General features: G+C 46.0%; 8 protein-coding genes and 1 long non-coding RNA gene across 10 annotated transcripts; 4 read left to right on the top strand and 5 right to left on the bottom strand.

Moving 5' to 3' along the window:
- The first annotated feature begins 3,543 nt into the window (after positions 1-3,543).
- LOC120320982 lies at positions 3,544-5,118 on the top strand. Its single transcript, XR_005560529.2, has 2 exons — positions 3,544-3,899; positions 3,955-5,118. It is a non-coding gene; the product is annotated as an uncharacterized LOC120320982 (long non-coding RNA).
- Positions 5,119-7,228: 2,110 nt separating this feature from the next.
- Positions 7,229-14,654, bottom strand: LOC6530710 (DE-cadherin). 2 transcript variants are annotated; one of them, XM_002091565.4, is made up of 2 exons: positions 13,316-14,654; positions 7,229-12,088 (listed from the first exon to the last, which is right to left on the bottom strand). In XM_002091565.4, exons 1-2 carry the CDS (start codon positions 13,919-13,921, stop codon positions 8,192-8,194), a joined length of 4,503 nt encoding a protein of 1,500 aa, XP_002091601.2. In that variant the 5' UTR covers positions 13,922-14,654; the 3' UTR covers positions 7,229-8,191. The 2 variants fall into 2 exon arrangements, with proteins under 2 accessions (XP_002091601.2, XP_015052739.1); XM_015197253.3 differs by lacking the exon at positions 13,316-14,654 and adding an exon at positions 12,163-12,269.
- A 580-nt stretch (positions 14,655-15,234) lies between these two features.
- LOC6530709 (F-actin-capping protein subunit alpha) lies at positions 15,235-17,347 on the top strand. The gene is made up of 3 exons (XM_002091564.4): positions 15,235-15,722; positions 15,842-16,011; positions 16,069-17,347. Exons 1-3 carry the CDS (start codon positions 15,482-15,484, stop codon positions 16,516-16,518), a joined length of 861 nt encoding a protein of 286 aa, XP_002091600.1. The 5' UTR covers positions 15,235-15,481; the 3' UTR covers positions 16,519-17,347.
- Positions 17,268-18,070, bottom strand: LOC6530708. Its single transcript, XM_002091563.4, has 2 exons — positions 17,638-18,070; positions 17,268-17,577 (listed from the first exon to the last, which is right to left on the bottom strand). Exons 1-2 carry the CDS (start codon positions 17,924-17,926, stop codon positions 17,354-17,356), a joined length of 513 nt encoding a protein of 170 aa, XP_002091599.1. The 5' UTR covers positions 17,927-18,070; the 3' UTR covers positions 17,268-17,353.
- Positions 18,071-18,252: 182 nt separating this feature from the next.
- LOC6530707 (39S ribosomal protein L54, mitochondrial) lies at positions 18,253-19,055 on the top strand. The gene is made up of 3 exons (XM_002091562.4): positions 18,253-18,477; positions 18,535-18,668; positions 18,731-19,055. The coding sequence occupies exons 1-3, from the start codon at positions 18,375-18,377 to the stop codon at positions 18,890-18,892; spliced, it is 399 nt and encodes a 132-aa protein (XP_002091598.1). The 5' UTR covers positions 18,253-18,374; the 3' UTR covers positions 18,893-19,055.
- A 35-nt stretch (positions 19,056-19,090) lies between these two features.
- On the top strand, positions 19,091-20,672 carry LOC6530706 (chitinase-3-like protein 1). The gene is made up of 3 exons (XM_002091561.4): positions 19,091-19,196; positions 19,251-19,707; positions 19,764-20,672. The coding sequence occupies exons 1-3, from the start codon at positions 19,112-19,114 to the stop codon at positions 20,650-20,652; spliced, it is 1,431 nt and encodes a 476-aa protein (XP_002091597.1). The 5' UTR covers positions 19,091-19,111; the 3' UTR covers positions 20,653-20,672.
- On the bottom strand, positions 20,632-22,468 carry LOC6530705 (chitinase-3-like protein 1). Its single transcript, XM_002091560.4, has 4 exons — positions 22,244-22,468; positions 21,986-22,162; positions 21,668-21,935; positions 20,632-21,608 (listed from the first exon to the last, which is right to left on the bottom strand). The coding sequence occupies exons 1-4, from the start codon at positions 22,302-22,304 to the stop codon at positions 20,708-20,710; spliced, it is 1,407 nt and encodes a 468-aa protein (XP_002091596.1). The 5' UTR covers positions 22,305-22,468; the 3' UTR covers positions 20,632-20,707.
- Positions 22,469-22,890: 422 nt separating this feature from the next.
- Positions 22,891-24,626, bottom strand: LOC6530704 (acidic mammalian chitinase). Its single transcript, XM_002091559.3, has 5 exons — positions 24,520-24,626; positions 24,281-24,457; positions 23,948-24,218; positions 23,678-23,886; positions 22,891-23,625 (listed from the first exon to the last, which is right to left on the bottom strand). Exons 1-5 carry the CDS (start codon positions 24,587-24,589, stop codon positions 22,937-22,939), a joined length of 1,416 nt encoding a protein of 471 aa, XP_002091595.3. The 5' UTR covers positions 24,590-24,626; the 3' UTR covers positions 22,891-22,936.
- Positions 24,627-25,571: 945 nt separating this feature from the next.
- LOC120321040 (acidic mammalian chitinase) lies at positions 25,572-26,952 on the bottom strand. The gene is made up of 3 exons (XM_039372292.1): positions 26,793-26,952; positions 26,278-26,719; positions 25,572-26,220 (listed from the first exon to the last, which is right to left on the bottom strand). The coding sequence occupies exons 1-3, from the start codon at positions 26,875-26,877 to the stop codon at positions 25,617-25,619; spliced, it is 1,131 nt and encodes a 376-aa protein (XP_039228226.1). The 5' UTR covers positions 26,878-26,952; the 3' UTR covers positions 25,572-25,616.
- Positions 26,953-27,279: the final 327 nt, after the last annotated feature.

Genomic DNA, 27,279 nt, shown 5'->3' with positions numbered 1-27,279 from the left:
GCGTGCGCTGGAAGTGGAGTGGGGCAGTCCAAGGGCCATTGGACAGTGGCCACCGGAAATGCAGTGTCAGCCATTCCAAGTTTGGCCATCGCTTTGATGAGCCGCCGCTCGGCAACTTTAGATGGGTTTTTTGTGACGGCACGTTCGCCTCCAAAATTACCAGTGGTCATCGCACAAACGGCGGACTTCAAAAGCACGAACAGCTACCGTAGAGCATATTTTCCATAGACAATTGCACTTTGAGGTAATCCCAGAACGGCCAAATGACCTCGTTCTGAGCATTAGTGCTGCGTAAAATGCAATTTACGCAGAAATGCCCAGCAGCGCAAAAAAAAAAGGTGCGAGTGCAAAACGGTCTATTGGCATAATGAAAAGCAGTAATAATGCAGCAGCAGCACCTTGAAGTTGGCTAGAACTGCATTATGGCGAAAAGGTAACAAAGCACAGCGTTTTGGCCAAGCGCACTTTAAAAACTCTGCTAGTAAATAACGCTATATACTGTATATACACTAAAACTACCTATACTTTAATGTACTTAGTTCAGTAGTCAACCTCGGTCTTAGTTTTGTACTAATTATTATGATGTTTTGGATTATTAAGTTTAATATCTTTTGAAATGCGTAAAAATAGATTAAACTTTTCAGTTTGACAAGTTTAAACCTGGAGAGGATCGGATCCATATACAAAGGTTCCTACCCATGTAGCATGCTAACTTTGTACGGTTTTTACAGAACCCATACGCACTGCACCCGTTGCCTAAGTTGCGTTAAATCCAATTAATAATATTCAGCGTTTACCCTTGTCGTTCCTGACCAACCTCATCATCGTCGCCAGTTGCAACAGCCACATAAGCTCAAAAATACAATCGAGTAGCTTACAACAGCGAGCTGTAAGTGCAATTTGTGCAGTTGGGTGGCTTAAAGTTGGAATGGTGCACCTCGGATGCATGGCGCTGCACATCCAAGGTAAAATGGGGGGAATCGACAGCACGCATGTGCTCATGTGTGCCCCATGTATTTGGCCCTGTTGCACTTAAAATTCCCCACTGACCGACTAATTTGTCAAATGCCCTGCTCTCGCCGGATCCCATGAGGGTTTACGAGTGTTACCATTACCCAGCAATGACAAAGATTCCGGCTATTATCTTACGGAGCCGCTAAGCCATCCATCCATATGCCTCTATTGTTCGGTTGTTTGCCTCGAAGTGGTTTTTTTATGAGCTGCTAGGGCGCGGAATCTGGATGCATTAGGACAGGCACTTTGGTGATAATTCTCACGATGTGTGGCCCGAGTTTTGGGCAATTGAAATATCCGCTCGCTGGACCTGTGAAATGAGTTATGGGCCGTAATATGTTGCTCCACCGATTCCGTCTTTATTAAGCCGCATTGCCGGCAGGCCGCCAACTGCGGCCACATTTCCCTATCGAGTTACCGAAATTGCCCCACAAATGGAGGGGATTTTCCACACTGTGGAATCGCCCCCAACCTCCAAAGTGGGTCGCGAACTGCACTTTCTACGGGCTGCACTTTCGGGCCTGCATTTCCTTAGCCGCAAGCCACTCAACTCGACACCCGTCACCTTTTTGCCCGTAAAACGAAACTTTTGTGTCAATGCCTTCTTCGCCGTTGCTTTTTCGGTCGATTTATTGGTAAAGTCGACTGGCTGCTGCCGTTTTTATAGTTTTTTTCTCTTTTAGTTTTTTGTATTTTTTCGTTGTCTCTGGCTTTAGTTTAAGTTGGCTTCGCCTGACCAGCTCATTGCTCCATTTTCACGCTGCTAGTCGAATTGTACATTTTATTTTCAATTGCTGCAAGCCCGTACCACTGTACTAAAATGGCAGAAAAGATGCATTTCTACCTTTTACAACATAGCTTTGAACCCATTTAATATCGAAGAAAATTCATTGATCACATACGTTTTGTCGTAAGATATATGCACATTTCTTAGATATTTTCTTTATTTCCTATAACAAAATCATTCTTGTGAGATCGAAGTTTCTGTGATAAGTGCAGCTACATTTCTCATTCATAAGTCTCAAAACTAAGACGAATAGTTTCCATGAACATTTTTTGCAGACTTAAGCTGTATCCGATGTCTTTTGTCAGCGCTGAACGTGCTTTTTTCGGTTGATCATCGGAGACATTTCTGCCTAGTGAGCAAATTGTTTGTGAATAAGTATTTTGGAGATTTGAGGAAGCTTAACCACCGAATGCGCCATTTATCAAACGATTGTCGGGAACAAACAAAAGATATCCACTATCTGGTGCATGCAGCGCGCAATCTGCAAACAAGAATAGATAGGTTGCCTGCCACAACTCGCTCGCCTGGAATGTCGAAGTGAACCAAATGAATGCATTCCAGTTGGGCAGACCCCATTTTTCATGCGCTGCTTTAGGGGCTTATCAATTTGGGATCGTATCGGATCGGAACCCCGAGCAATCCGAACTCGAGCATGCAGTTGTCATTGGGCACACCGAACAATTCACCTTTGTCATGGCGCTGGGGGTTGTTCCTCTTCCCCTGTGCAGTTGAGATCGGAGTTCCCAGTTTGGAGTCCCAGTTTATGGTATTCCTGCTCTGGATTTTGGCGGAGCAGAGAGAGAGGGTTGATTCTCGTTTCCCCCGCCATGCGGACAGTTGTATTAGGGTCATATTTCACTTGTAGGGTTTCCAGCGAAGTTTCATTTTAATTTTATTGTTGTCGCTGTCCCCCATTCGAGTTTTGCCCTTTGTTTTGTTTGGTAGTTTTTGCTTTACTTTCTGGGACTACATTATACCCAACCACCACCGCCGATCCAAAAATGCCACCCTCCTGCGGTAAAATATGTATTTTAGTAATACTTTCTGCCGCACCGCTCCTTTAGTCCAGTGGCATTTTGTGGGTCTCGTGATTTGATGTTTTGCTAGTTAAATGCAATATGTTTCACCCCGTGTTCTCTACAGTTGGTCTATTTCCGCTTCTGTTTTCACCAAATATTATGTCACTCCAAATGAATGTGTGTGCTATGAGCAATATGTTCGATTTTGTGGTCTTGCAGCACAAGATTGATAGTTGGCTATGAGCATGAGGGAGATAAATGTATAGGGTGTGGATCAGCATTGAGATCTTTGTGAGTTTAATTTGAGTTTATTATATGGGGTTATCCTTGAATATATTCTGCTGAATTTCGCTGATACATCAGCTTAAAGTTGTTTGCTTTATTGTTTTGCCCAGTTCAGTTTTTGTTTAGACTGTTGTTTGGCCAGCGTTTGTGCGAAGTCGAGTGCTGGTCTCAGTTTCAGCGAAAACGTGGCGAAACTAGTTTAAGACCATATTTTCTGCCTTGATTGCAATATTTTTGCAAAGTGTTTCAGCTTTCAACCATTTCAGCGATGTTATGGGTAATGGAGACAAGGCACCTGCACAGAAATGACCAAGTGTGTATAGAAAGCCAGACATGCAAAAGAATCGGTATGAGTAGTCTGTGGTAGAGTGCGAATTTGCACACCTTGTTTGTTATTTTTTCTGCATTCCGAGAATCGCCTTTTGGTGGTTATGTCTTTCTCTAATCCCGGCCCTGTTATTTCTGCCACGAGTGTGTGTTGCCGATCCCTGCTGATCGCCACAAATCAGGCTGCAAGTACGTGCCGGGCATCGATGATCGGAAAGAATCGTCGGCAAACGGGCACGTCCAAATGGTCAGCATTTTATCGTCTTCTTTTTCGAAAATTTCCCTTTATGAGCGGCAGTCTCATTGCTATGCATTCCGATTCTGAGTGGACTGAAGCAATCGGTGGCCAGCTAATAAGCGTTTTAGCACAGAAGCCACGTACCGACTTCATAGAGTTATTAGTGCCCTACAAGGCGTCATGGTGATAAGATGGCCAAGGGGAACCGCCTGCGGTCGCCATATATCATGTAAGTGCATAAGTGCATAGTCCGCCCAGTTTCATTTTCCCATGGGTTCTGACAGTGTCTGCTCATTGGAGGAGAACCGCCAGGGAAACCACTTCTACTGGCGATGGTCAAACAGCTAAGCCACCGAGGTCACGGAAAAATAATTGCCAGCGGATGAGGGAGGAATTAATTTGCACAAGATTACAGATCACCTGGAATCCATTCAAATTTGCAAACAGCAAGTGTCAGAAGTACAAAAAGTAGAGGAGTTAAATATGCTAAAGTTATCTTGAGTCTGGAACTACAAATTGCATTGGCATTAAGGCCCTAGGGAAACGATAGGAAAATCTTCAAATGCTTCACGTTGGAGTCTTCTTTCAAACTCCATAAATATTGAGTTGGATATCTTTGAAACTCAATAAATACTGAGCTGGATATGTTATGACAAAAGACAAAGACAATGTGAAAAACATATTGAACCAGTCAAATACTTTTAGAAAAGTGAAACACGACCCCACTCTAGGATAAGAACTACGAACTTCTTACACTTAGTTTCAATGTGTGAAAGGATGAATACCCTGCCGAATGCTAAATAATCATGAACGAACATACACTCACTTCCAGAGTGTAATGAACTGGGCAAAATAACAGTGTTTATAGCGATGCCCCCTTCAATAATTCAAATCAATGTAGTCCGTCTGTCTGGGCAGTCGCGTAATTGAAACTGTGATGAATAGGCAGCTAGTGTTAATAGGCATCTTGGCAGTCTTGCATTCGACTGTTCATCCGTGGACATTCCGCTCATCGTCGCCGACTCCACTCCACTCCGTTCCACCATAATTAATCAAAGCGAGACCTTGGCAGCAGCATCTTCCCCATCAACAGGTAGTAAAACGCCAAGACGTGCCCCATCAATACGTATCCATCTGTAGCTGTAGCTGTAGCTGTGGAAGTATCTGTATCTTTTTCTGTCGCTGTTTCTGTTTCTGCAGAAAGACGAGGGAGTTCTTCGATTCGTGCGTGACAGAAAGAGTTGTGTTGAGTTGAGTAGATTTCGAGCTGAGTGGATTGAATACGATAATCTCTACTAAGAAGACTCAAAGATCTGCTAGCCAATTTTGCTTTTAAAATATTCAAATAGAAATAAAATACTATTGTTATTTATTTAGTTGTTTTAGATAAATGTTTATTATTAAATGTAATTCCAATAAAAAGCCTTTAGCAAAGGGACAAAACAAAAGCCTTTGGGTCACTGGACATTTCTGTACCTGAAGAACAATCTTAAGCTAAGGAGTTCGAGTTGGGTTGCGCAGAAGTTTGAAGACTGGGGAATGGAACTTGAACTCAAAGAGAGACTCCTCGACCGGAGCGGCGAAAGAGAAGCCCTGGGAGAGGCTTCAATCCAACAGATACACACCTCGATCGGAGCCGTTTCAGAAATACTGGTTTTTCCTCAAGCCAAGTTCGTAACGAAGATTTGCTTTCATTTTTCCGTTAAAGTCTGTCCCGGTATGGGTGAGTATCTGTGTATCTTGGTGCGGCTGGCGTTGGCGTCAAGGTGAGTTATCTCAGTACCTGTATCTGTATCTGAACGCGGGAATATTTGTATCTGCGTGTGTGTGTGTGTGTGTGTGAGTGTGGTGAGGTGAGCCCAGGTAGACAAGTCTTTGCTCTCTCATCTTGCCTTGGCTTGGGTTCTTCCGACCACCACTCCACGCCACTCCACCTTCCCGGGATTTTGTTGATGCCTTCCCTCCGCTATGTTAATCCACTGGCCAAACATCCCAGGGGCCATACAACACAATAACCCATACCATACCCATACTATACCATACAATGCCATGCTAAAGAATCGGGCCCATACACACCTGAGGAGTGCGTTGGCAGCTGCAGCTGCGCAGGTAGCCAGAAGAGGTTATTTGATTACTCAACCATTTTACTTGCCGATTTTCGCCTGTTCTCTGCGCTTCCTCTGGATCTTCGGGCCTCGTCCCAGAGCCACATGTTGCCGGTGAAACCTCACGTCGGCATGTCCGGCACAAATTTTTGCTGCTCTTTTTTTTCTTCAGCTGGAACTTGAGGCTTAAGACGAAAATTGAAAAGACATCTGTCGTCGTCAGATCGATTTTTTCGGTCGGGCATTTCCGCAATGGGAACAATTTGATACCAAGAAATGTTTGCTTTTTTGTTTCTCCAAAGTGCTTCATACTTCAAACTTACGGTTGCATATAATTGATTCAAAATTTGAGTATTTGATGGACCCTCGACATCTATACAAATCGATCCCTTCGCATCTCTTAAAGCGAAAGGCACTTCAAGTTTCTTTTGTCTTCGGTGGCTTTCCAAATGTTGATTCGTTTGAAGAGTCAATTGAAATCGAACTTTCCTAGAATAAAAAACTGTTGAACTCAAAAACAAGCCAAGTAGTTTTGATTTATTTTGGCTGCAACTCAGACAAGCACACCCTGCTAGACATACCATTAATCTTCGGCCTGAAAGGACATCCAGACAGCAGCTGCAACACATTCATCTGGCCCAAAGTCATATCTAACAGATATCCTCGGATGCCTTGACATATCAGGCATGCAAATCTTAATGAAGTTCCCGGCTGCAGCGATCCACACATAGATACAAATGCAGCTGTGGGCAACCGAACTGCACCTGCTGCAATGAATACACATTTTATTTTCCACTCGCCCGCCATTTACAAATTGAACCGCTCCAATTTTGTTCATTGACTTGTGCCGCAATCGATTTTGTTCAAACCGAACGAATCCAAAGGCAAGCGTAACCTACTTTCCGCTGATAAGATAATGACGCTTTTCCTCCGGTTACACTTTGCAGTAGCGCTCGCCGACGCCTCAGTCAATGACTTACCATTTATATATAAGTGGCTATGTACCCACAATACATAAGACCATATATGTATGTTCGTCTGGCGCTGAGCAAACATAGCTAACTCGAGCAGTTGTGTACATTTTCATTACTTCTAATAAAATCCAGGGAACGGGGCTAGCTTTCAGATATGTCTAGTTCTAAATGGCACCTCCAATCGAACGTAGCGCATGCCAGATTGACTCACTTCCTCAAACGCTTATCTCGATCGTAAAATGATCAATATAGAACACAATGAATTCGATTTTATTATATTTTTTATTTTAACACAATTGTTGTGTATTTGTGTGGATCTTTCGTTTGTTGTAAATTATACAATTAATTACTATGTACTATATATAAATAAAGTATCTCAACTCAATCATAGAAATATGATTGGTTTGCCTTGGCATGTAAAAAATGTCCCCTAACGGCTTAATTGAGTCTTAGTGTCTATGGGAAAAGACTTACAAAAATACATATCGCATTGATTTATTGAACATTTTCACTTACATATATGTCTCTATATTTATATATATATTATATCCCCTATAATATAACATGGATATAGATGCACACGAGTTTCATCCGCAATTACAGAGGAAGAGTTTGGGTCTCCCTCGATTCGATTCGATAAGTTTAAATTAGGTTAAACTGATTTATACATGTACTAGAAGACAACCCTAAGAACTTATACTGATATTGATAGGGTTTACGGCTCTAGATAAATTAAGGTCGAAGAGTTAGCTTAGAAATACCGACTTGTCTTATCAAATGTATTTCCCCTTTGATTTTGTGTTAATTTCTTTTAGTTCGGAAGTTTTAACGAATGCTAACTGAAGATCTGCCTTGTTGGGGCCCTAATGCGATATGATTTCTCATACTATATTTTGTAATGTACTTTCAACTAACATATTATATGTAGGTTATAAAATAAGCTAATAACTAGTGTTGGTATTATAAAGTCTTATGCAACGAGAAATGCATACTGATTTCGGATTCGCTTCTAGGAATATTTCGTTTTCTGGACATTTTAATTTATTTTTCGATTTTATTTCTACCCATTTATGTTTCCCTTAATGCGTGGAATCAATGAATTAACAGTTCTGCAGAAATTAGTGGTTTGTTCGTAGTTGCTTGGCTACATTAGTATTTGCTTTAGTTTAAATAGTTTGTTTACGTAAGATCAAGATCACTTTTTGCATTTACACAACAAAAAACAAAAACGTCTTCCCCAGGGCCCTTGCAATATTCCTCCATAAAAATATATATATATATAATATATAGTTTACCCATATAAATGGGTATTTATCTGTGAATCGACTTTGGAGCCGGCTAGGCCGGCGCCTTGTCCCGACACTATCAACATCCGTACAACTCTTAGTATATAAAAAGTCTTTTCAATTTCTACGTCATCATACCGCGGCTGGCGAAGATTCCTAGATGCGCCAGCCCTGGTCGTCGTCCACATTGGAGTCAGTGTCTGAGGGCTCCTCGCCGTACATGTCGGCCAGCTTACGGAAGCGCGGTCCAAAGTTGGACAGGTAGTCGAAGTTGAGATCGCCGTCATCGGTGCAGGACGCCAGACTGGACAGACTGCCATCGGAGTTACCGTCACCCTCGTACGCGTAGTGCCGCACATCGTCCACGGTGGTGGCGCCCACATCCCGGTCGCAGTTCTCCTTCTTATCGCCCAGGAAGTCGGCGATGTCGGGTATGTCGTTAGGGTCGCGCATGTTCCCCTGTAATGCATGAGGATCTTTGTACAGCTTCTCCTCGTAGAAGGGCTGGGTGCGCAGGACATTTAGATCATAGTCCGTATCCCGCTCGCCGCCACCCTCGTCCTCGTAGTTGATGATCGTCTCGCGAATGTCATCGATGTCCTTTTCGTGCCATCCGTTCTTCTGCTTCTTCTGAACAACCACTGCCAACAGGATGATCAGCAGTAGGGCGAGACATACGATGATCGCGATGATGAAGTTTCTATCTATTCCAAAACTGAACGCCACGGCCACGGACTGCTGGCAGCCGCTGTCGATGTTTCGGAACACGGAAGGCATTCCCAGGTTGTAAGTCTGCTCGTTGATCGTCAGATTGCGAATGCATCCAAAGAAACCCTTCTGTTTTGGTACGTGCGTCCAATTGAGCTGCCGTCCCAGTTGCTCCAGGTCAACCGGAGTGCCGCCCAACTGCAGCGGTGCGTTCACATTGAGGAACTCATTGGGGCCGATGGGGGCGCCCAGGGTCTGGCAGGTGGACAGACGGCAATTATCCACCGTCATCTCAATACTGGTACGCTGCAGGATAATGTCCAGTTGGTAGGTGCGGTCAGCCACCATCTTGATGTGCTGATGGCGGATGCGAATGGCACCCGATCCGTAGTCCACAGTCAGCACCGGATAGCCATCGTCCAACTCCAGAGCCAGGAAGTCAGAGATGGCCAGCAGCGGATTGAAGTTTAGTGGTCCCAAGTACATGATCAGACCCTGGTCGATCTGGGGCGTGATCTCTAAGCTAATCTTGGTGTTGTTGCAGGCGGCAATTGGTTCGTAGAATGCATAACCAGAACCGTAGAATGCCACGGAGACGAGTTCGCAGTGGGGTCCGGTGAAACCGTCTATGCAGTCACACACGTCGTTCTCCCCGTACCGCGGAGATCCTCCGTTTAAACAGCGTCTCATTAATGGTGCCTCGCAAACGCATTGCGCTTGAACGAAGGCATTCACGCCCACGAACGATGTTGTATTCGAGTATATCATGTATGGCACCGAGCTCTTGTGCAGCTCATTGGTGCAGGATTCCTCGCACTTGAACTTCTCAATCAGACACTCGTCAATGTTGACCATCAGCATCTGCAGATCTAGTTCGTTCTCCAAATGCTGCTGGTTTTGGGCCACTATTCCATTTAGTTTCTCCGGAGCATAGTAAGGTGAGCCGTGGGCAGAGAAGCGCACATCGAGCGTATGATTCTCGTTTTGGAGCACAGTAAACACGTCCACGTTGGATACGGACGTATTAAACAGCTTGGACAGCGAGAGCTGCAGTCGATCCTTAAGCGAAAGGGCATCTGGTGACTGGAAGTCGCGCGGCACACTGATAAACTCCTCCTTGGTTACGTTAATGAATCGGATGCTGCCGCTCTTGTCCACCGCCTCCTCCGGCAGCTCTCGGACCACCACGGTGACATAAGCATCTACGGAGTGACGGGGCACGAACATGGAATCCTCGGTCACGACGAACGACAGGTCGTACTCTCCCTCGGCGGTGTGAACCAGCATGGTGATCATACCCGTGCTGGGATTTAGCCTGAACTGGTCGTGTGGAAGGTCCTTCCACTCAAAGTACTTGTCTTCCAAATCCCAGTCATCTAGGTCATCAACGAACACACGACCAATATCAGTTTCCGGCGCTTCTCCCTTGTAATTGTAAATGAAGATGCGCGACGATCCCTCGCTCATGGCATTGTCGTTAACATCGCCAATCACCAGGTGCAGTATGCTTACGGCACTCTGTCGCGGAACGCCAGAGTCACTTATACGGATGGGGATGAAGTACTCCTTTTGAGCCTCCCGATCGAACTGGACGTTGGCGTGCAAATAGTCGCCATCCATGCTGAACTTGGTCTTGATGTCCGGTGTGGCTTCGCTGTCAATGCCGAAGGTGAAGTTACCTGCTCCCGGAGTATCGTCGTAGTCGTTGGCCTGTAGCTGCACAACATGACCAGGATTGCGGTTCTCCTGCCAGTAGACAGGCATTTCGTTGATCAGGAACGGAGCGTTGTCGTTGATGTCCTTCAACGTGACAGTGACCTCTTTCACTGTGCTGACTGTGGTTCCTACTCCATCCTCATCATTGGCCTTGATCAAAACCTGCCAATTCTTGTGACCGTTGGGCGGATCGCGGTCCAGCGTCTTGACCAAACGCAAGCAACCACTGTTGTCAATGGTCCACCGATTTCCATCGTTCTGGTGAATGGAATAGACGATATGCTGATCGGCGTTGCGATCCTTGATGTCCGGATCGTAGGCTTCGACAGTGAGGATGCAGTCGTCGTATGTGGTCTCCTCCAGGATAGTGACGCTGTAGTCCTGCTTGAACACAGGTGGGTTGTCGTTCACGTCTTCAATTTTGATAACCACCGTGGTGTAGTCATCGTAAATTCCGTCGAAGGCACGCACCTTCAGCTCGTACTCCGTGATAGTTTCATAGTCCAACTTCTGGTTGACCGTGATTTTGCCAGTCTTGAGGCCAATCTTGAAAGCATCACCCACGTTACCGCTCTCAATGCTGTACAGGATCTGAGATGCGTTGTCCTCGTCCTCTGCCTTTACCTCAATTACCTCGGTATTGGTATTGGCATCTTCGAGCAGTCGTTCTGCCAGATATTTGTCCTGCTGGAAGTGCGGCTTGTGGTCGTTCTTGTCCCCAATAGAGATGCGAAACACTTGGTGGCCACGGTTCGGCTCGCCATTATCAAACAGACTGGATGGCGAATTGTCGCTGGCAATAACCTTTACGTTGTAGAAATCGCGTTCCTCGCGATCGAATGTTGTCAGGGCGGTAATGTTACCGGTATTAGGGTCGATGGTAAAGTACTCCCGATTGTCGGCCAGCTCGAAGGACACAATATTATTGGCCGATGTGCCGTCCATGTCGAAGGCACGCACCTGCATAACAGGCGTGCCGGGTGGTTCGTTCTCCAGGATAGTGCCCGATTTAACCTCAGTGTAGTAGGGGATATTATCGTTGACATCCTCCACCTGAATCTTGATCTGATGTTCGGTGCCCAGTTCGTGTGTATTTCGCACAATCATGGTGAGGGTGTAGTCCGTGATGGCCTCGTAGTCCAGGGTCTTGCCCAGGCTAATGGTCACCTCATTGCCGATCTGATTGAACACGAATGTGTTCTTGCTGTTCGTCTGCTCTGTGCGGCCGGTGTTCAATTCGAAGATCACCTCCGGCTTGTCCGGCATATTGGAAACTGCTCGTAATGTGGCGATCGGATGTGTAAAGTTCTTGAGATTCTCCTTCAGGTAAATGGGTGTATCGATGGGATTTACGAATGATGGCGGCTTAATTGAGGACTCCACCACCCGGATGCGCACTTCGATCTGCGCATCCTGCGGTGGATCTGGAACTACGTTATATGCCCGCACGATTATCGCGTACGATTGGCCGGGCCGCTTGTCAATCGGTCGTTTCAGGTAGATAATACCCGATTCCTTGTCGATCTTGAAGTACTGGAAGTCGCGCTCTCGGAGAATCTCGTACTCGACCAAACTGTTGTTACCATCGTCGAAGTCACTGGCGCTGATAGTCATCACCACCGCGTCGGGCTGCAAATAGAAGGTAAAGATAAAGCCACAGATATTTGGGGGGTTTCTGGTTTCCTTCCGCTAACACAACTTGCCTGCAAGTTTGCCCAAACCAGGAGCAAGCACATGACCCCGCTCTAGTTTCCTCAACCTCTACTTTCTCAATGCTACCTGAGCAAAAGCCCAATTAGAACTGAAACCTTTTCGCAAAAAATTTCTCTGCTGACAAAGCTTTGCTAAATATAACAGCGTTTGTTGTGGACATGAGGAGGAAATCGAGGGAAAGAACACTTATAAGTTAGATAACTATCTGCAGTTCAATACGTTAACTACGTAGAAAAAGACCTTTCGATGTTGAATTCAATTGAAATGTTATTACTTATGAAAATGTAAATATATATTCTCATCTATGATGAATAAACAAAACAAATTAATTACCTAATTTTACTCTTTCGATACAAAGTTATTGTTTTGGCTAAGCAACTGCACGCTATTACAAGTACTTAGCTAAATTTAGTTTTCTACCACCGTTTGTGGTACGACAAGTTTTTCTGGTCGCAAACATGGAAATGGCGTAAAAGAAAAGGCGTTGGAAAGGGTTTCAAGGTTTTCAGTATCGAACCGGGCGAGCAATGAACCCAAAACCCGTCTCCAAGTGGTCGCCCTCCTACGCCAAGCGAAAACTAGTTCCGCCCAAGAAGATGTTCGCCCATGAACTGGCCAAGTGTTTAATTAACACCGTAGGACGTGGGACAGTGGGAGTCTCAGTCTCAGTCCATTGGAATGACCAGGTGGGCGGGGTGCAAATCTTGTGGTGCCAATGATCCATGACTTGCAGTGGTCACAAAAATATAGAACTTTAATTACAAACAGCCTAGCAAGACACATTGACTTTATATTTTTTTTCTTTGAAATTTCTTGAAAACTATTTTGGTCTGTGCTACATAAATCTATCTCTTCTATCAGCTAACAGATAATTTATTTGCAGTTATAACTTTTTTTTAATGGGCTTTTGGTTGAAAGACATTTCTAGTACACTCCAGTCAAAAAAGAAACTATATATCAACTTTTAGTAACAATTAAATTGGGGTACATGACATCACAAGGGGGGGCAAGACAGAAAGAATGGCATCACTCTAGTGCCGACTCACCAGCTTGGCCAAACCGCAGTAATCCGGGGTCCGCGAGTTTGGCAAGCGGTGGTGGATGGAGTGGGCCAACTTCGACTCAGTGGGCCAGGTAACTCACCTGGGCATTTTCCGACATTGACTCGTCGTAGCGAGCCTTGTTGAAGGCGGGTGCATTGTCGTTAATGTCCTCGATGGTAACGTTGAAGGTGCAGACGTCGTCCAGGGGAGGAAGACCATTATCCGTCGCCTGGACGGTGACGAAGACGAACTTCTCGTGGATCGGCTCGTCGCGATCGAAGGTGTGGGTGGTAAAGATGACGCCCGTAGTGGGATTGATGAAGAACTTGGGCCGCTCGAACGGCGACTGGACGATGCTGTAGCGAATGACCTGGTCGGGATCGGGGTCGACGGCCTCGACGGTGAGCACGTAGGTGTTCTCCGGTTGCTCCTCCTTAACCTTTGGAGCGTATCCGGCGCAATTCTTGAAGGCGGGCTTACGATTATCGCCGGAGAAGTTCTTGTCCGGCGGCGACTGCAGTGCGAGGGCGGGTGACAGTAGACTGATGGCCACGAGGACGCCCAGAAGGAGTCTCGCGGGGATTAGTCGCCTACCAAGGTCGCGGCATTTTCGCTTGTGCTGCTGGTGCGTCTGTTGCTGGGCGGGATTTAGGTGGCCGGCCTGATGGGTCGCCGACATGTTGATGCAGTGGTGGCTTTTGGACATTCGGTGGACACTGGTTGACAAACTCTCTAGCGGCGATCCGCCATCGCAGACTCTCTTTGTTTCAACCGCAACACTTTTGAGCACTTCTTTGTGAATCACCCAGTATTATTTCACTCACACACCTTTTACTTTTGTTTGTGTTGCCCACTTCTACTTCTTCTTCCACTTCTTTTCTATTCTATTCTATTTGCACTCTTCTTCTCTTTGCGTTTCTCTCAGTGTGCCGTTTGTTTGGACTGCATTTTCATGGCAACCGCTCAATAATTATCAATCGAATTCGTACAGTGCGCGCCCTGATTGTAAACTTACTGATTCCGATTTTGGTGCAGCTGCTCTGCATGATATTTCGTTCACTTTTATCTTTCACTCGCCCGCTTTGGCACTCTCTTTCTTCGTATCTGTTGCCCTCTCTCTTTCGCTCCGCAAACAGGTAAGACCAGGTAAAAAAGTGGTTACACGCACACCGCCAAGCGCGCGCATTTGTGTGCGTGTTCGGTCCGTAGCGTTGGTATGTGTGTTACCAACGACTTTTGGTAAAAAAGGCACTTTTCGATGGTTTTTCGTTGTGAACTTGTACACTTTGGCGAATTATTTTAAATAAAAAGATCGCAAAACGTATTTTCCTTCACTTTGATCGCTTTTATGGTCGGCTTGCAACGAAGCTGCGGTGGCACACCGATTTTGAAACTGCGATCGACGCGCGAGACAACCGCCCAATTCAAAAGCAAAAACACAATGCAACAAAAACATCGAGCGGCGTTGGAGATGTGAGACACTTTCAATTCCTGGGTCATCGATAATTAACGGTTATGTTCCTCTGTTATATCGATAATTTACCCTATCTACACTACCCCACAAAATAAGTTGATGGGACTCATTCACACTGAACTGAGTAGATGATGCATATTAACAAATATACTTAAAAACAGGAAGGAAGTCGAAAGATTACGCTTTTAATTGTAATTAATAAGTACTAGGTTTAAAAAATACTGATAGTCCTATATTAATTATAATTTGTTACTTGCAAAACTGAAAACTTAAACAGCATTTAATGTAAATATTAATAAACGTTATTTCCTGTAACAAGTACAATGCAATTTGCTTTAGTACTTTGCATGTTTTAATTATGTTATATATATTGAAATCGATGTTCCTTCTATAATTTTCCTTTATTACATTCTACATTGTCAGAAATTACTGTACTTGCAATTTAAGTAACCCGCCATAAATTGTGCCATTCACCCGTCGGATTATGAAGCAGTGGAGACCGACCGTAAAGTACGGTGAATTGCATCCGGTACAGGTACACAAATATTTACCATCCCTAGCAAAGAGTGAGAAAAAAAGTGAATCGAATCGTCATCGTCTTGGCCCATTAATTGCGGAGAAAAAAGATTGTAGCGCCGAAAAAACGGTCAAGGAAGAGTTCCAGCGACACCGCAACGTCCAATCACTCCACACGAAGATCCCGTCGAGAGGTAGAGCCCAAGGTACCGGAGGGGAAACCAGACCAAACCAAACAACCGCCCAGCCCCGATTTCGTGAATCACCAGTGGAACTATGGAGCAGACCCCGATCACCGATGCGGAGAAGGTGCGCATCGTATCGGACTTCATCCTACATGCGCCGCCCGGCGAGTTCAACGAAGTGTTTAACGATGTGCGGGAGCTCCTTAAAAATGACACTCTACTGAAGGATGGGGCTAGCCACGCCTTCGCCCAATACAACAAGGATCAGCTGACTCCGGTTCGCATCGAGGGCACCGATCATAACGCCATCATATCGGAACACAACGATCTGGGTGAGTTGAGTTCCATCAATGCCCTTAAATGGACAAAGCCCACCATGAGTCACCTACACACATTGTTTGGGTTTCTGTCGATATCTTGAGCCCCCCACTGATAAGCAAATGCATTCCAGGAAACGGTCGCTTCTACGACCCGCGCACAAAGCAAGCCTTCAAATACGACCACCTCCGGAAAGAGGCTTCCGACTACCAGGACGTGGAGGCAGATGCCACTGCGGAGCCCTGGAGGGCTGCCCTCGACCTGGAGACGCTCGCCTACACTGCCAGTCATTATAGACACGGGGTATGTCGAACGAGGAAGCTCTTTTGCTTACAATAACCCGGACAATTATATTAACAGGTCAGCTCTGTCTTCGGGAAGGCGCAGGGTAACCAGATCACCCTGACCATTTGCGTTGAAGACCATCAGTTCCAGCCAAAGAACTACTGGAACGGCCGATGGCGTTCCCAGTGGCACGTCACCTTCCAGGCGGGCAGCGGATCCGCCGAACTGAAGGGTGTCCTCAAGGTGCAGGTGCACTACTATGAGGACGGCAACGTTCAGCTGGTGTCCTCGAAGGAGTGCCGCGAGAGTGTGGTGGTCAGCAACGAGCAGCAGCTGGCCAAGGAGGTTATCCGCCTGATCGAGGACGCCGAGAACGAGTACCAGCTGGCCATTTCGGAGAACTACCAGACGATGTCGGACACGACTTTCAAGGCTATGCGTCGCCAATTGCCTATCACCAGGACCAAGATCGACTGGAGCAAAATCGTTTCGTACAGCATTGGCAAGGAACTGAAGACGCAATAAGACCAGGAGGTGCAAGCGGAAGAGGAGCGGACACAGTCGACAAAGCGGCCCAACAGTCTTCCACTTGCCATGGCCAAGCGAGCATAGGAACCGATCACCAGCATTAACACCACAGCATCCAGAACGAAGTAGCAGGAATACGAAATACGAGGGCGGGCAGGTGCAGGTTCAGGTGCCAGCCGAAAACAAATGTCTGTAATTGGCTATATACATACGAACATATACCTACTTATATATATATATACGGCCTGTATTTATACTGTGTTATACAACGACGAAAGTGCGTATACATAACTACATATATTGATTACGATCGGAGACGATTTGATTGCAAGGATTTGGATGACTTTAGCCTAACGGTGAACGATGCACTGCCGCCTCGTCTGCGTCACGATCGCCACCATTTGTCGCCTTTATCGTTTAAGAAGAGCATTAAACGCGGATTTTATCATGTCCTCTGACCTATGTATTATTCTAATTGTAAACGAATCAAGCACGAGATCTGTGCTCAAGATGAGCCAGGTAATTCTTCTTCTCGGAAGACCAACCAACCAGCCGACTCTCGACTATTTTAAGTGGTATCATTAGGAGCACTCATTTAAGTTTTCCGCTTTCCCGATTGTTCACCAACCAACCACCTAGAATGAGCATTAATATGAACTATGCTAAATCACTGAACATTTTTGCCAGCTCTCCATTGACAAACAATAACTAAAGACTTTGATTTTATAAAAACAATAAATTTGTAATTAAAATAACATAACTATAAAACATTTAAGATTGCTTGAATTAGTCAAATTTAAAGAGAATAAACTAATTGAATCGGTCATTGTTGTCACTTTGAATGTGTTTCTGGTTGCTGATCCGTTTCGGATAGAATACCATTGGAATCAACTTGCTGGGCGGGAAGTTTGCTTATACTCTCGGGCAGATTGAAGGTTAGTTCCTCCGATTTTTTCAGCAGAAAACGTTTCTCCGGATTGAGTTTGGTTTCCAGCTCCAGTCGGTCGATCAGCCAGCCTCTATCCGGCTGATTAGAGGCCCAAAAGTATAAAGTGCCTGCAAATGAAAGGCTGATAAGGCCACAGTTCTGCTTTCAAAATCAATGGATCTGCATACCTTTATCCTTGCTGCCCCGCACGGCCACCTCGCAATGTGCCTCCTCGGCATTGCAATTGTTGTTGGCATTGGACAGATCAATGCCCGAGTCCTTGATGGGCTCTCCGAGCAGGCCAACTGCTCCTCGATGGGTACGCAGTGCCTTCAACGCCAGTTTGTAGTACTCCGCAGATTTTACCCGATCCTCCATCTTCCATTTCATGTACATCACTGCGGATATGGAAGCCACGGCACCATAGACACAAATGGTGCCCAATGTTCGGTTCGACGGAAATTTCAGTCCAACCATTTTGCTAAGGTTTTTTATTTACTATTTAGTTTCTGTTACTTGTGTAATATTCGTTATAGCCGGCGCCGAATTAGTGGCGACAGTAAGTCGATAATGTTATGGGAAAAGGCTTATAAACACGAAAGTCCACCTCTATATGTCTTGTTATGCTAATAATTGACAGTAAATATCACAAATTCATCTAGTACAATGTCGTTTTAGTGACTTACAATTCATATCTTAAAAAGGCTTATAACATGCTGCCTTTTTATTTAAAACCAACTTCGATAGTTTTTTGTTTTGAAAAATCAGCTGACTGGACGTATACTTTATAACCAGGGATGCAACGGCACATTTACAGTTTGTAGATTATACAACAAAACGGATAGTTTAGTAAATATCTATCTGTAATTTAACATTCACTTTTGTATTAAAGTGACAAAACCGGATTAAATAAAACATAGCAAACATGACCAGCTTAACGGCAGTTTTCCAGATGGCAAGGCAGCGGTTTATAGCTCCATCGATAGGAAACTGTGCACGTTTTTATGCCGCCAAGCCAGCGCCGGCAGGTGAGCCTCCACATCCACGTTAAATAGTTAACAACTAATGGTAAATACACCTCACAGCGAGCAAGAAGAAGAAACTTGGCAAGCTGGGACCCATCGTGGAGAAGAAAGTCATTCCCGTGGAGACTGATGCCAACAAACTGGTGAACTATGTGTGCGGGAGTAACTATCTGAAAGCAGGAGAAGATGTCAAGGTGAGTTTCACTCTTCAGTTTCCTAGTGCACTCTTTTGTATGGAATGCTTATTGCTGAATAGATCAAACCGGATGCGGAGTACCCCGAATGGCTGTGGACACTGAATACGGAACGCATAATTCCTCTGGACGAACTGGACCCCAACTCCAAGCAGTACTGGCGCCGCCTGAGGAAACTGGCCTTGCGGCGCAACAATCAGCTGTCCAAGCTTAAGAAGTTCTAGAACCTATAGCCCTAGGTGTTATTGTTGATTTTGGAGACCCAGTCGGCCCTCGAAGCGGCCCATGTTGTTTGCGATGCTCTCCTGAGCAACAAGTGTGCAAACACCATGTTTTCTTTACTAAAAGCGAACTGCAAATACATTTATTGCACTGTCTTATCATAAAGTTAAGGTGTATAAAAGTCATGGAGTTGCGGGAAGTATGCATTTAGTGGTCAAGAAATGCGGAGCGCATCTGGTTTAGTTAAGCTGCTCCTCGGGGCAATCCTGATGGCAGCAGCTTCATCTGCACAAGGCAACTCTTCAAGTAAGTTTCAAGGATGGACACTTTTCCTGGATTATCGGTGAAATCCCCTTGCAGAAAACGTTGTGTGCTACCAGGGCACGTGGTCCGTTTATCGACCTGGTCAGGGCAAGTTCGGCGTGGAAGATATTGATCCGTTTTTGTGCACCCATCTTATTTACGCCTTCCTGGGCATCGAGGAGACTGGCCAGCTTCGAGTGATTGACGCTTATCTGGATCTTGAGGAGAATAGTGGACGCGGAAATATCAAGAGCTTTAATGCCCTCAAGCTAAAGAATCCTGTGTTGAAAACGCTCGTGGCCGTGGGTGGTTGGAACGAGGGTTCCAAGAGATTCTCCTTAGTGGCACGTGATCCCTTGAAGCGGGCCAAGTTCGTGGATGATGTGGTCAGGTTTTTGCAGCGCCACGGATTCGATGGCCTGGATCTGGATTGGGAGTATCCTGGCCAGCGTCACAGTCTGGAAAACGACGATCGCTCGAACTACATTACCTTTTTAAAGGAGCTGAAGGAGGGGTAAGATAATTATGTGCTCTGATGTGCCCCATCTCTGACCCTTAAACCCTTCTCAGCTTGGAACCATTTGGTTTCCTGCTCAGTGCTGCTGTGGGTTCCGCACAATTCTCCGCTGAAATATCGTACGACATTCCGGCTATTGTCCCGTATCTGGACCTCATTAATGTGATGGCATACGACCTTCACGGACCGTGGGACAAGGTGGTGGGCATCAATGCTCCCCTGTATGCTGCTGAAAGTGATGCAAGTGATTCTACCGGCCGACAACAGCAGCTGAACGTGGACGCCGTGGTCAAGTATTGGCTGCTAGCAGGTGCTCCTGCTGAAAAGCTAATCCTAGGAGTTCCTTTCTACGGCCGCTCCTTCACGTTAGCCAATGCCGAGGACAATCAACCAGGAGCGCCGCATATCGGCAAGGGTATTGCAGGAAACTTCTCCCGCGAACCGGGCGTCCTGGGTTACAACGAGCTCTGTGAGATGATGAAGCTGGAGGAGTGGACACAGAAATGGGAGGCCACACAGCAGGTGCCTTACGCTTACAGGCAGCGCCAGTGGGTGGGTTACGAAGATCCACGTAGCTTGGCACTAAAGGCGCAGTACGTGATGGACCACCATCTGGGTGGCATAATGGTCTGGTCCCTGGAATCGGATGACTTCCGCGGCACTTGCGGTCAGCAGCCCTTTCCCCTGCTGCACGAAATCAACCGTGTGCTCTTCGGCGGCAACACCCCATCTGGTTTGACCACCGAATCGAACAAGGAAACGACCAGTAAAGGATTCAGTTGTCCAGCTGATGCGCTCGAAGGATACGTTCGTGATCCGGACAACTGCTCCAAGTTCTACTATTGCAGTGGCGGCAAAACCCACAACTTTGATTGTCCCATTGGGCTGAACTTTGACCTTAACACCAACAGGTGCGACTACTCTGGATCAGTAAAGTGCTAGATTTTATTTGTCCAAAAAAAGTCTCGTGGTTTTCAGTTTCTGCATTTTTAAAGACCTACTCAACGATCTTGAGGTTTAGTGGCATGTTTTTGTAGTTGTAAACGGGCATTCCTGGTCGCCAAATGACAAAGTTCTGATCACACCTGACATCTGCGGCTGGTCGGCACATGACCTGGTTCTCGTCGAAGTACTGACCCTCCAGGCACTCATAATAGATCCTCTCCCCATCGCGGCACTCATGGTACAAACGGCAGTCCCAGCCATTGCGCTTGAACCCATCATGTGGACACATTCCGGTGGCTTCTGTGGTCGGCTTCTCTGTTGTAAGGGCGTTCTTGTCGCCCAAGGCGGCGAAGATCACACGAAGCAATCCATAACTCTCGCCACAAGTGCCCCGGAAATCGTCTACGTCAATGGTCCAGGCCATGGCGCCACCCAGCTTGTGCTCCTGCAACAGGTGCATCTTGGCCCAGATGCTTGCCGGGCTCTCGTAGCTTACCCACTGATCACCCAGTGTGGCATAGGGCACCTTGGCCACCTGGTCAAACTTCCTGCTCCATTTGGACTCCCGCACGCACCACTCGTTGTAGGTCATGAAGCCGGGACGGTGGGATTGCTTAGTCGGTCTGCCGGGTCCCTTGCAAGGCGATCCTACTGTCGATTGATTCCTATCCATGGTGTAGGAGCGCATGAAGAGCGGGATGCCCAAGATAAGCTTCTCTGAAGCTTTTCCATTTCGTTTCCAATGCTCAATGGACTCCGCAACGCTGTTTTCGTATCCACGAAGTGGAGCATTGTAAGCCAAACGCAAGCGATACGGATCCTGCTCGTCGTGCATCATCAGGTGGATAAAGTCAGAGTGTTTTACTATCTCGGGAATATTGTAGCTTTGCAGGTAGCGCTGGCTTGTTCGTCCCAGCACAGCCACCATTAAAATAAGCTGGTGATGTCGAAAGCTATCGAAAAAGGCAAAGCACTTATTAGATGATAAGAAGATTCACCTGCCGGGACTTACATTAATCCCAGCTCCTCCAGGAGGATCACAAAGTTCTGACGGTCCTCCGGCTGCCCACCCAGCAGTGTGGGATAGCGCCAATCGATCTGGACGCCATCGAATCCCCACTTGAACATGAAGTTCAACATAGAGGTATAGAAATTGTCCCGCTTCTTGGAGGAGGCTACCATGCGGGAGAACGAGCTGGAATCCTCCTCCCAACCACCGATGGTAAACATCACCTTCTTAATGCTATCCGACTTCATCGCTTTGACGCTGTTCAGTTTGTCTATAAAGAGTTATAGATATACAATCAGCTATTTGATTACTTTAACTTACTCTTCTCCAGTAGCAGAATCTTGTCGGTGATCCTCAGTTCACCGGTCTTCCCATCCACACCTATTCCAGAACCAAGGACCAAGTGGGTGCACAGTCTGGAGTCCAAGTGCCACTCAAAGAACTGGCTGCGTCCTTTGTAGTAGTAGGAGGCCAAATCATACTGACAAAAGATATTATCTGCAGGAATAACAACATTCAAAGGAATATAGGACTCGAAGGAATGAAGCATTTGAAGGAATTGTATTAGGATCTACTTACACTCTTTTGCTATACAGCCGCAGATCAGAAATATCATGAGGACATACTGAAAAGAAGTCATGGCAAAAATTAGCCCAACGACTTTAACTTAAAATTTATACAATATTATGCTAATCGTAGATTAAATGAAATGGTTCAGTGGATAAAATCTAGGTTTAAATTTGTATTCGGACAAGTACAAGTGTTTGGATCACAAGGAGTGTCATTTATGAAACAGTTTATAGCGATTATATGTGTACTGAAATCGCACGGCTTACTGGATATGTATAACTTTTTTCTCCAAATTAATGCATTTCCGGTTTTATAGGGTATTAAATTGTTTTCTTTGATCTCCATTGTCATGTCAATAATTGCACATTACGAGAAACGAAGCCCGGTAACTCACGTGTGTTTACATAAATGTGGTTTCTTGTTAACAGGTCTAACCGTGGTTGAGTTCTTTATCAGTATTTCAATATTGAAATTGAATCATATGCACTTGCCTCACGGCGTGTCTTAAAATTTTCCGCAAGTCCGCTCGCGGTGACTAACTTCATAATTGTAAATGGTAGTATTTCTGGAATCTAAATCTAATCGGGATTCCGCTAGTCATAAATATGAATTAATAATATATTATTCGCTGTGAGGGACACTTGAAAAATAAATGATTTCTTGTGTAATAGTCATGTTTGTTTATTTTCATTTGCTAATCATTTAATAGGGACAATCGACATTGGCGGGCCAGTCGCATATGTTGGTTGCGGTACTGAAGTACAGTCCTTCCCCGCATTGAAAGTCGAAACGGACACCACCGGCGCACTGGAAGTACTTACTGCAATCGCCCTCCCACTGAAAGTGACCATCTGCGGAGCAGTCTCCACTGGAGCCTCCTCCGTTGCCACCACTTCCACCACCGGGAGTAGGTGCCGGAGTGGGAGCAGCAGTTGGAGCAGCAGTTGGAGCGGCAGTAACACTTCCTCCTCCGCCGCTGCCACCTCCTCCGCTCACTTCCTTGCCCAGAGCACGGTTCATGGTCTTCAGCAAGGGATATGACTCTCCGCACAGGCCACGGAAATCATCCGTCTCGATGGACCACATCATGGCACCACCCAGTTTGCGAGACTCGACCAGCTGCATCTTCAGCTGGATACTTTCGGGATTGTCATAGCCGATCCATTGATCGCCCTGGAAAGCATATGGAGCACCGTTCTCCTGATCGAAAACGGTTTGCCAGTTGTTCAGGCAGATCTCGTGGTAGCCCATGAACCCATTTTCCCGGGTGTAAATGCCAGCAGTTCCGGGACCAATGCACGCAGCTCCGGGCCAGTTCTGTGAGCTATCGGACATCTGGTAGCTGTGGCCATAGAAGCCAATGCCCAAGATAAGTTTCTCAGCGGGCGCACCTAGGCATTATTCATTAGTTTGATGGCTAGATTCCCAGATTCGTTAACTCACCATGAGACAGCCAATAGTCAATGGACTCGGCGACTTCGGGCAGAGGAGCGTTCAGACCCAGATAGCCATCCAGAGCCATGTGGAAGTCGTAGGTCATAACGTTAATAAAAGTCAAGTGCTGCGAAATGGCTGGAATGTCGTATGAAATGCTGGCCGATTTCTCGGAGGCACCGACAGCAATACCCAGTTCCAATCCATACTGGTCGTAGCTGTCGGAGATTGATACATGTTATTGTGCGGCCAGGAATAACCAACGCCATGCCCACTCACGTTTCCTTAATCTCGCGCAGCAGGGTAACGAAGTTCTCGCGATCCGCTTCACTGCCTCCTCGCTGTCCAGGGTACTCCCAGTCCAAATCCAAACCATCAAAGCCGTACTGCTGAATGAAAGCCAGCGAAGTTGAGACAAAGGTGGCACGCTTGGCAGGATCGGCGGCCATGGCCGAGTACTTGGTGGAACCTTCATTCCAGCCACCAACCACAGCCAATATCTTGAGGTTTGGGTTGCGCTGCTTCAGCGCAATCGTCTGGCTAATGAAGCCTGCATGGAAAATCCATTTCATTAACATTCTCTAACTTCAAAAAGGTAAAAGTATAACTTACCAAGTCCATCGTCCATATCCAGCCAGGTGTCCAGGGACTTGAACTCGCCGGCATCGCTGATTCCGAAGAAGGTGTAGCTGATGTGGGTGCACAGGGAGGGGTCGATGTCCGAGGGAGTGAACTTTCCATCTCCGGGACGGTAGTTGGCCCAGGTGCCCCAGTAGCAGTTGAGCAGCTCTGCAGGATTTCAAGGTTCCAATGAGATACCAATTCCTGAATAAATGTTATTTACTACTCACTTTCGCTGCTGGCCACTTGTCCAAGGCAAAGGCAAAGAGCAGCCAAGGCCCAAATCGAGACTAACTTCATCCTGCACTTCGTAGGTTAATGGTAACAATAGTTCTTCGTATCATGGTTCCTAGCTTATATAGGCCGCTCCCCAGCAAATTTCTTATCGGTAAAACATCGACTGCGTTGATAAATCGCCACTTCACCTAAGAAATCGCTGAAATTGAAAACAAAAGTCTAATATATTGCACTCAGCGAGGAAGCAGAGACGACAAGTGACCTATATCTATACTCTTACATTATATTATGCATATAAATTTCACTTTATTGCCAGAATTTCAAGTGCATCTTGAGATTTGGAGAATGGCAATCGTATCGTACCCCACTCGAAGAAACATTTTACCATCGTCCTGGATGGGATTTAAACTGTTGCTAGCTACTCATTCACTCCACAGTGTTAATAAAATAAATAAACTTGTATTCATTCTTTGAATAACAGTCAAAGCATATTTATTTTATCATGATTTATACTTTTAACTTAAAATTTACAATTACTAACAATACTGACATCACATGAAAATATAACCAACTGAGGAAAATATGATAAGTTTGTATGCATACAAAATTGGCATCAAAGAATGCGATACTAGAGAACTTTTACATCTCCGTGATGTTTAATGTAAAGTTATATACAATATCTAAATCAGTAAAATATCTGGATTGCAGGGTCTGGTCTATCTGTTACATACTTTTCAGCGAATCTAGTATACCCTATTACTCTACGAGTAAGTGGTATTAAACAAACAAACGTCGATCGCACTTTTAGATATGTTTTTGTTTGGCCTTTGAGCTCTACGTATTTACAGAAATATTTAGTAGTATTTAAAAGTATTTAGACTCCGGTACCAAATACTATATCCCTGTTCTTCGAAGTCATGTAAAGGTTTTTATCAGACTGTCCACAAGTTAAAGGGACTAATCTTAATAGACATATTTGGCTTTCCCTTACAGTTAAGGTGGTATACCTTTTAAAACATTCCCTAATATCACAAAAACCAGAGCCTTTTTAAATGTTCAAACATTTATTTTTAATAATTGGAGTCCCGCTTTACCAACGCAGCTTCTCGTTGATGGTCCTGAGCAGAGGATAGGACTGACCGCACAGACCGCGGTAGTCATCCGTCTCCAAGGACCAGATCATGGCACCGGCCAGACCCTTAGAGAGAGCAAAGTCCATCTTGTACTGGACACTGAGCACGTTGTCGAAGCTCACCCACTGGTCACCGGAGTAGGCGTAGGGAGCGGCATTTCCGTAGTCGAAGACGGTGTGCCAGTTGTTCTGGCAGATCTCGTTGTAGCCCAAGTAGCCGGTAGAGCCAGTGTAGGATCCAGCGGAGCCCTCACCGCGGCACGGTGCACCCGGCCAGTTCTGGGAGGAGTCCGACAGCTGGAAGGAGCGTCCGTAAGTGCCCACGCCGAGCACCAGCTTGTTGGCCGGAGCACCCTGGCTCAACCAGAAGTTGATGGCGTTCTCCACGGCCCACTGGGGGGCATTGAAACCGGTCTGGCCATCGGAGGCCATGGCAAAGTCGTAGGTCATCACGTTGATGAAGTTGACATGCTGAGCAATGTTGGCAATCTCGTAGGATGCAGTGGCCAATGACTCGCCGGCGCCCACAGCAATACCCAACTCATAGCCATAGGGAGCGAACCTGCAGGACATAAACCATTAACTAAACTCAGACTTAAGGAGTAGATCCTGTACTCACGCCTCCTTAATCTCGCGCAGCAGAGTCACAAAGTTAGCACGATCGTTCCAGTTGCCACCGCGCTGGTTGGGGTATTCCCAATCCAGATCCAGACCATCGAAGCCATGGTTGCGCAGCAGATTCAGGGCGGAGTTGATGAAGTTCTGGCGCTTGTACCAATCGCCGGCCATCGAGGAGTACTTAGTGGAGCCCTCGTTCCAGCCACCGACGACGGCCAGGACCTTCAGGTTGGAGTTGTGGTTCTTCAGGCTAACCGCCTGGTTGATGAAGCCCAGATCGTAGTCCAGCCAGGTGTCCAGGGACTGGATCTCACCATTATCATTGATTCCGAAGAAGGAGTAGCTCAGATGGGTGCACAGACCAGAATCGATGTTGGACACATCGAACTTGCCATTGCCGCTGCGGTAATTGGCCCAGGTGCCCCAGTAGCAGTTGACGATGCCTGGATTGTGCCAGGAATACAGATCAATTAACTATTAAGCCAACACAATTAAATTCGCCTAGATGGGACTTACGTTCAGCACCGATAACCTGGCTAAGGCAGAGGACTGCGAGTAGTGCCAATAACTTTCCCATTGCAAGAAATGCTGTTTGGTTCATGCTCCATCTAGGTATTTATACCCTGCCTAACGGATCTTATCACTACCCTTATCTTTATCAGGTGGGTCGGCTACTCCACTCCACTTGTCTGACAAATTTATTGGGACTTCGTCGCGTTCTTTGAATTTTAATATTTATACTATAGACCGGTATCTGTATCTTAAGTACAGATTCATTTTTGTTTACCATCCCTCACGTTGTAAATTCTCTGAAGAGGTGCTTGGGTGCATTAAACATTTTTTGTATATTCGGCAAAAGTAGTTCATAAAAGGATATTGGGCTTAATAGAAACATAAGTACTGTGTTGTACAGCATGATCCTCTACTTTCCATTTCACCATATGTTTGCTCAATATTTTTCATCACATTTGAAGTTTACAAGTATCTTAAGCTTGTGTCTAAG

This window comes from Drosophila yakuba, chromosome 2R, assembly GCF_016746365.2.
Source record: "Drosophila yakuba strain Tai18E2 chromosome 2R, Prin_Dyak_Tai18E2_2.1, whole genome shotgun sequence".
NCBI classification, from domain to species: domain Eukaryota; kingdom Metazoa; phylum Arthropoda; class Insecta; order Diptera; family Drosophilidae; genus Drosophila; species Drosophila yakuba.
This window is presented reverse-complemented; position numbering and strand designations above follow the sequence as displayed.

Coding starts and splice junctions, on each gene's coding strand:
- LOC6530709 (XM_002091564.4), top strand. CDS start 15,482: ATGGAGCAGACCCCGATCACCGATGCGGAGAAGGTGCGCATCGTATCG. Junction 15,723..15,841: donor ATCGGAACACAACGATCTGG/GTGAGTTGAGTT, acceptor AATGCATTCCAG/GAAACGGTCGCTTCTACGAC. Junction 16,012..16,068: donor CCAGTCATTATAGACACGGG/GTATGTCGAACG, acceptor TTATATTAACAG/GTCAGCTCTGTCTTCGGGAA.
- LOC6530705 (XM_002091560.4), bottom strand. CDS start 22,304: ATGACTTCTTTTCAGTATGTCCTCATGATATTTCTGATCTGCGGCTGT. Junction 21,936..21,985: donor GATTCTGCTACTGGAGAAGA/GTAAGTTAAAGT, acceptor AACTCTTTATAG/ACAAACTGAACAGCGTCAAA. Junction 21,609..21,667: donor CTGGAGGAGCTGGGATTAAT/GTAAGTCCCGGC, acceptor CTTTTTCGATAG/CTTTCGACATCACCAGCTTA.
- LOC6530704 (XM_002091559.3), bottom strand. CDS start 24,589: ATGAAGTTAGTCTCGATTTGGGCCTTGGCTGCTCTTTGCCTTTGCCTT. Junction 24,219..24,280: donor GGATATGGACGATGGACTTG/GTAAGTTATACT, acceptor TTTTCCATGCAG/GCTTCATTAGCCAGACGATT. Junction 23,626..23,677: donor TGACTATTGGCTGTCTCATG/GTGAGTTAACGA, acceptor AATAATGCCTAG/GTGCGCCCGCTGAGAAACTT.
- LOC120321040 (XM_039372292.1), bottom strand. CDS start 26,877: ATGAACCAAACAGCATTTCTTGCAATGGGAAAGTTATTGGCACTACTC. Junction 26,720..26,792: donor CCAGGTTATCGGTGCTGAAC/GTAAGTCCCATC, acceptor GGCACAATCCAG/GCATCGTCAACTGCTACTGG. Junction 26,221..26,277: donor CTGCGCGAGATTAAGGAGGC/GTGAGTACAGGA, acceptor TATGTCCTGCAG/GTTCGCTCCCTATGGCTATG.
- LOC6530706 (XM_002091561.4), top strand. CDS start 19,112: ATGCGGAGCGCATCTGGTTTAGTTAAGCTGCTCCTCGGGGCAATCCTG. Junction 19,197..19,250: donor TGCACAAGGCAACTCTTCAA/GTAAGTTTCAAG, acceptor ATCCCCTTGCAG/AAAACGTTGTGTGCTACCAG. Junction 19,708..19,763: donor TTAAAGGAGCTGAAGGAGGG/GTAAGATAATTA, acceptor AACCCTTCTCAG/CTTGGAACCATTTGGTTTCC.
- LOC6530710 (XM_002091565.4), bottom strand. CDS start 13,921: ATGTCCAAAAGCCACCACTGCATCAACATGTCGGCGACCCATCAGGCC. Junction 12,089..13,315: donor CAATGTCGGAAAATGCCCAG/GTGAGTTACCTG, acceptor TTCTATTTGCAG/CCCGACGCGGTGGTGATGAC.
- LOC6530708 (XM_002091563.4), bottom strand. CDS start 17,926: ATGGTTGGACTGAAATTTCCGTCGAACCGAACATTGGGCACCATTTGT. Junction 17,578..17,637: donor GCGGGGCAGCAAGGATAAAG/GTATGCAGATCC, acceptor TTTCATTTGCAG/GCACTTTATACTTTTGGGCC.
- LOC6530707 (XM_002091562.4), top strand. CDS start 18,375: ATGACCAGCTTAACGGCAGTTTTCCAGATGGCAAGGCAGCGGTTTATA. Junction 18,478..18,534: donor CGCCAAGCCAGCGCCGGCAG/GTGAGCCTCCAC, acceptor TACACCTCACAG/CGAGCAAGAAGAAGAAACTT. Junction 18,669..18,730: donor AAGCAGGAGAAGATGTCAAG/GTGAGTTTCACT, acceptor ATTGCTGAATAG/ATCAAACCGGATGCGGAGTA.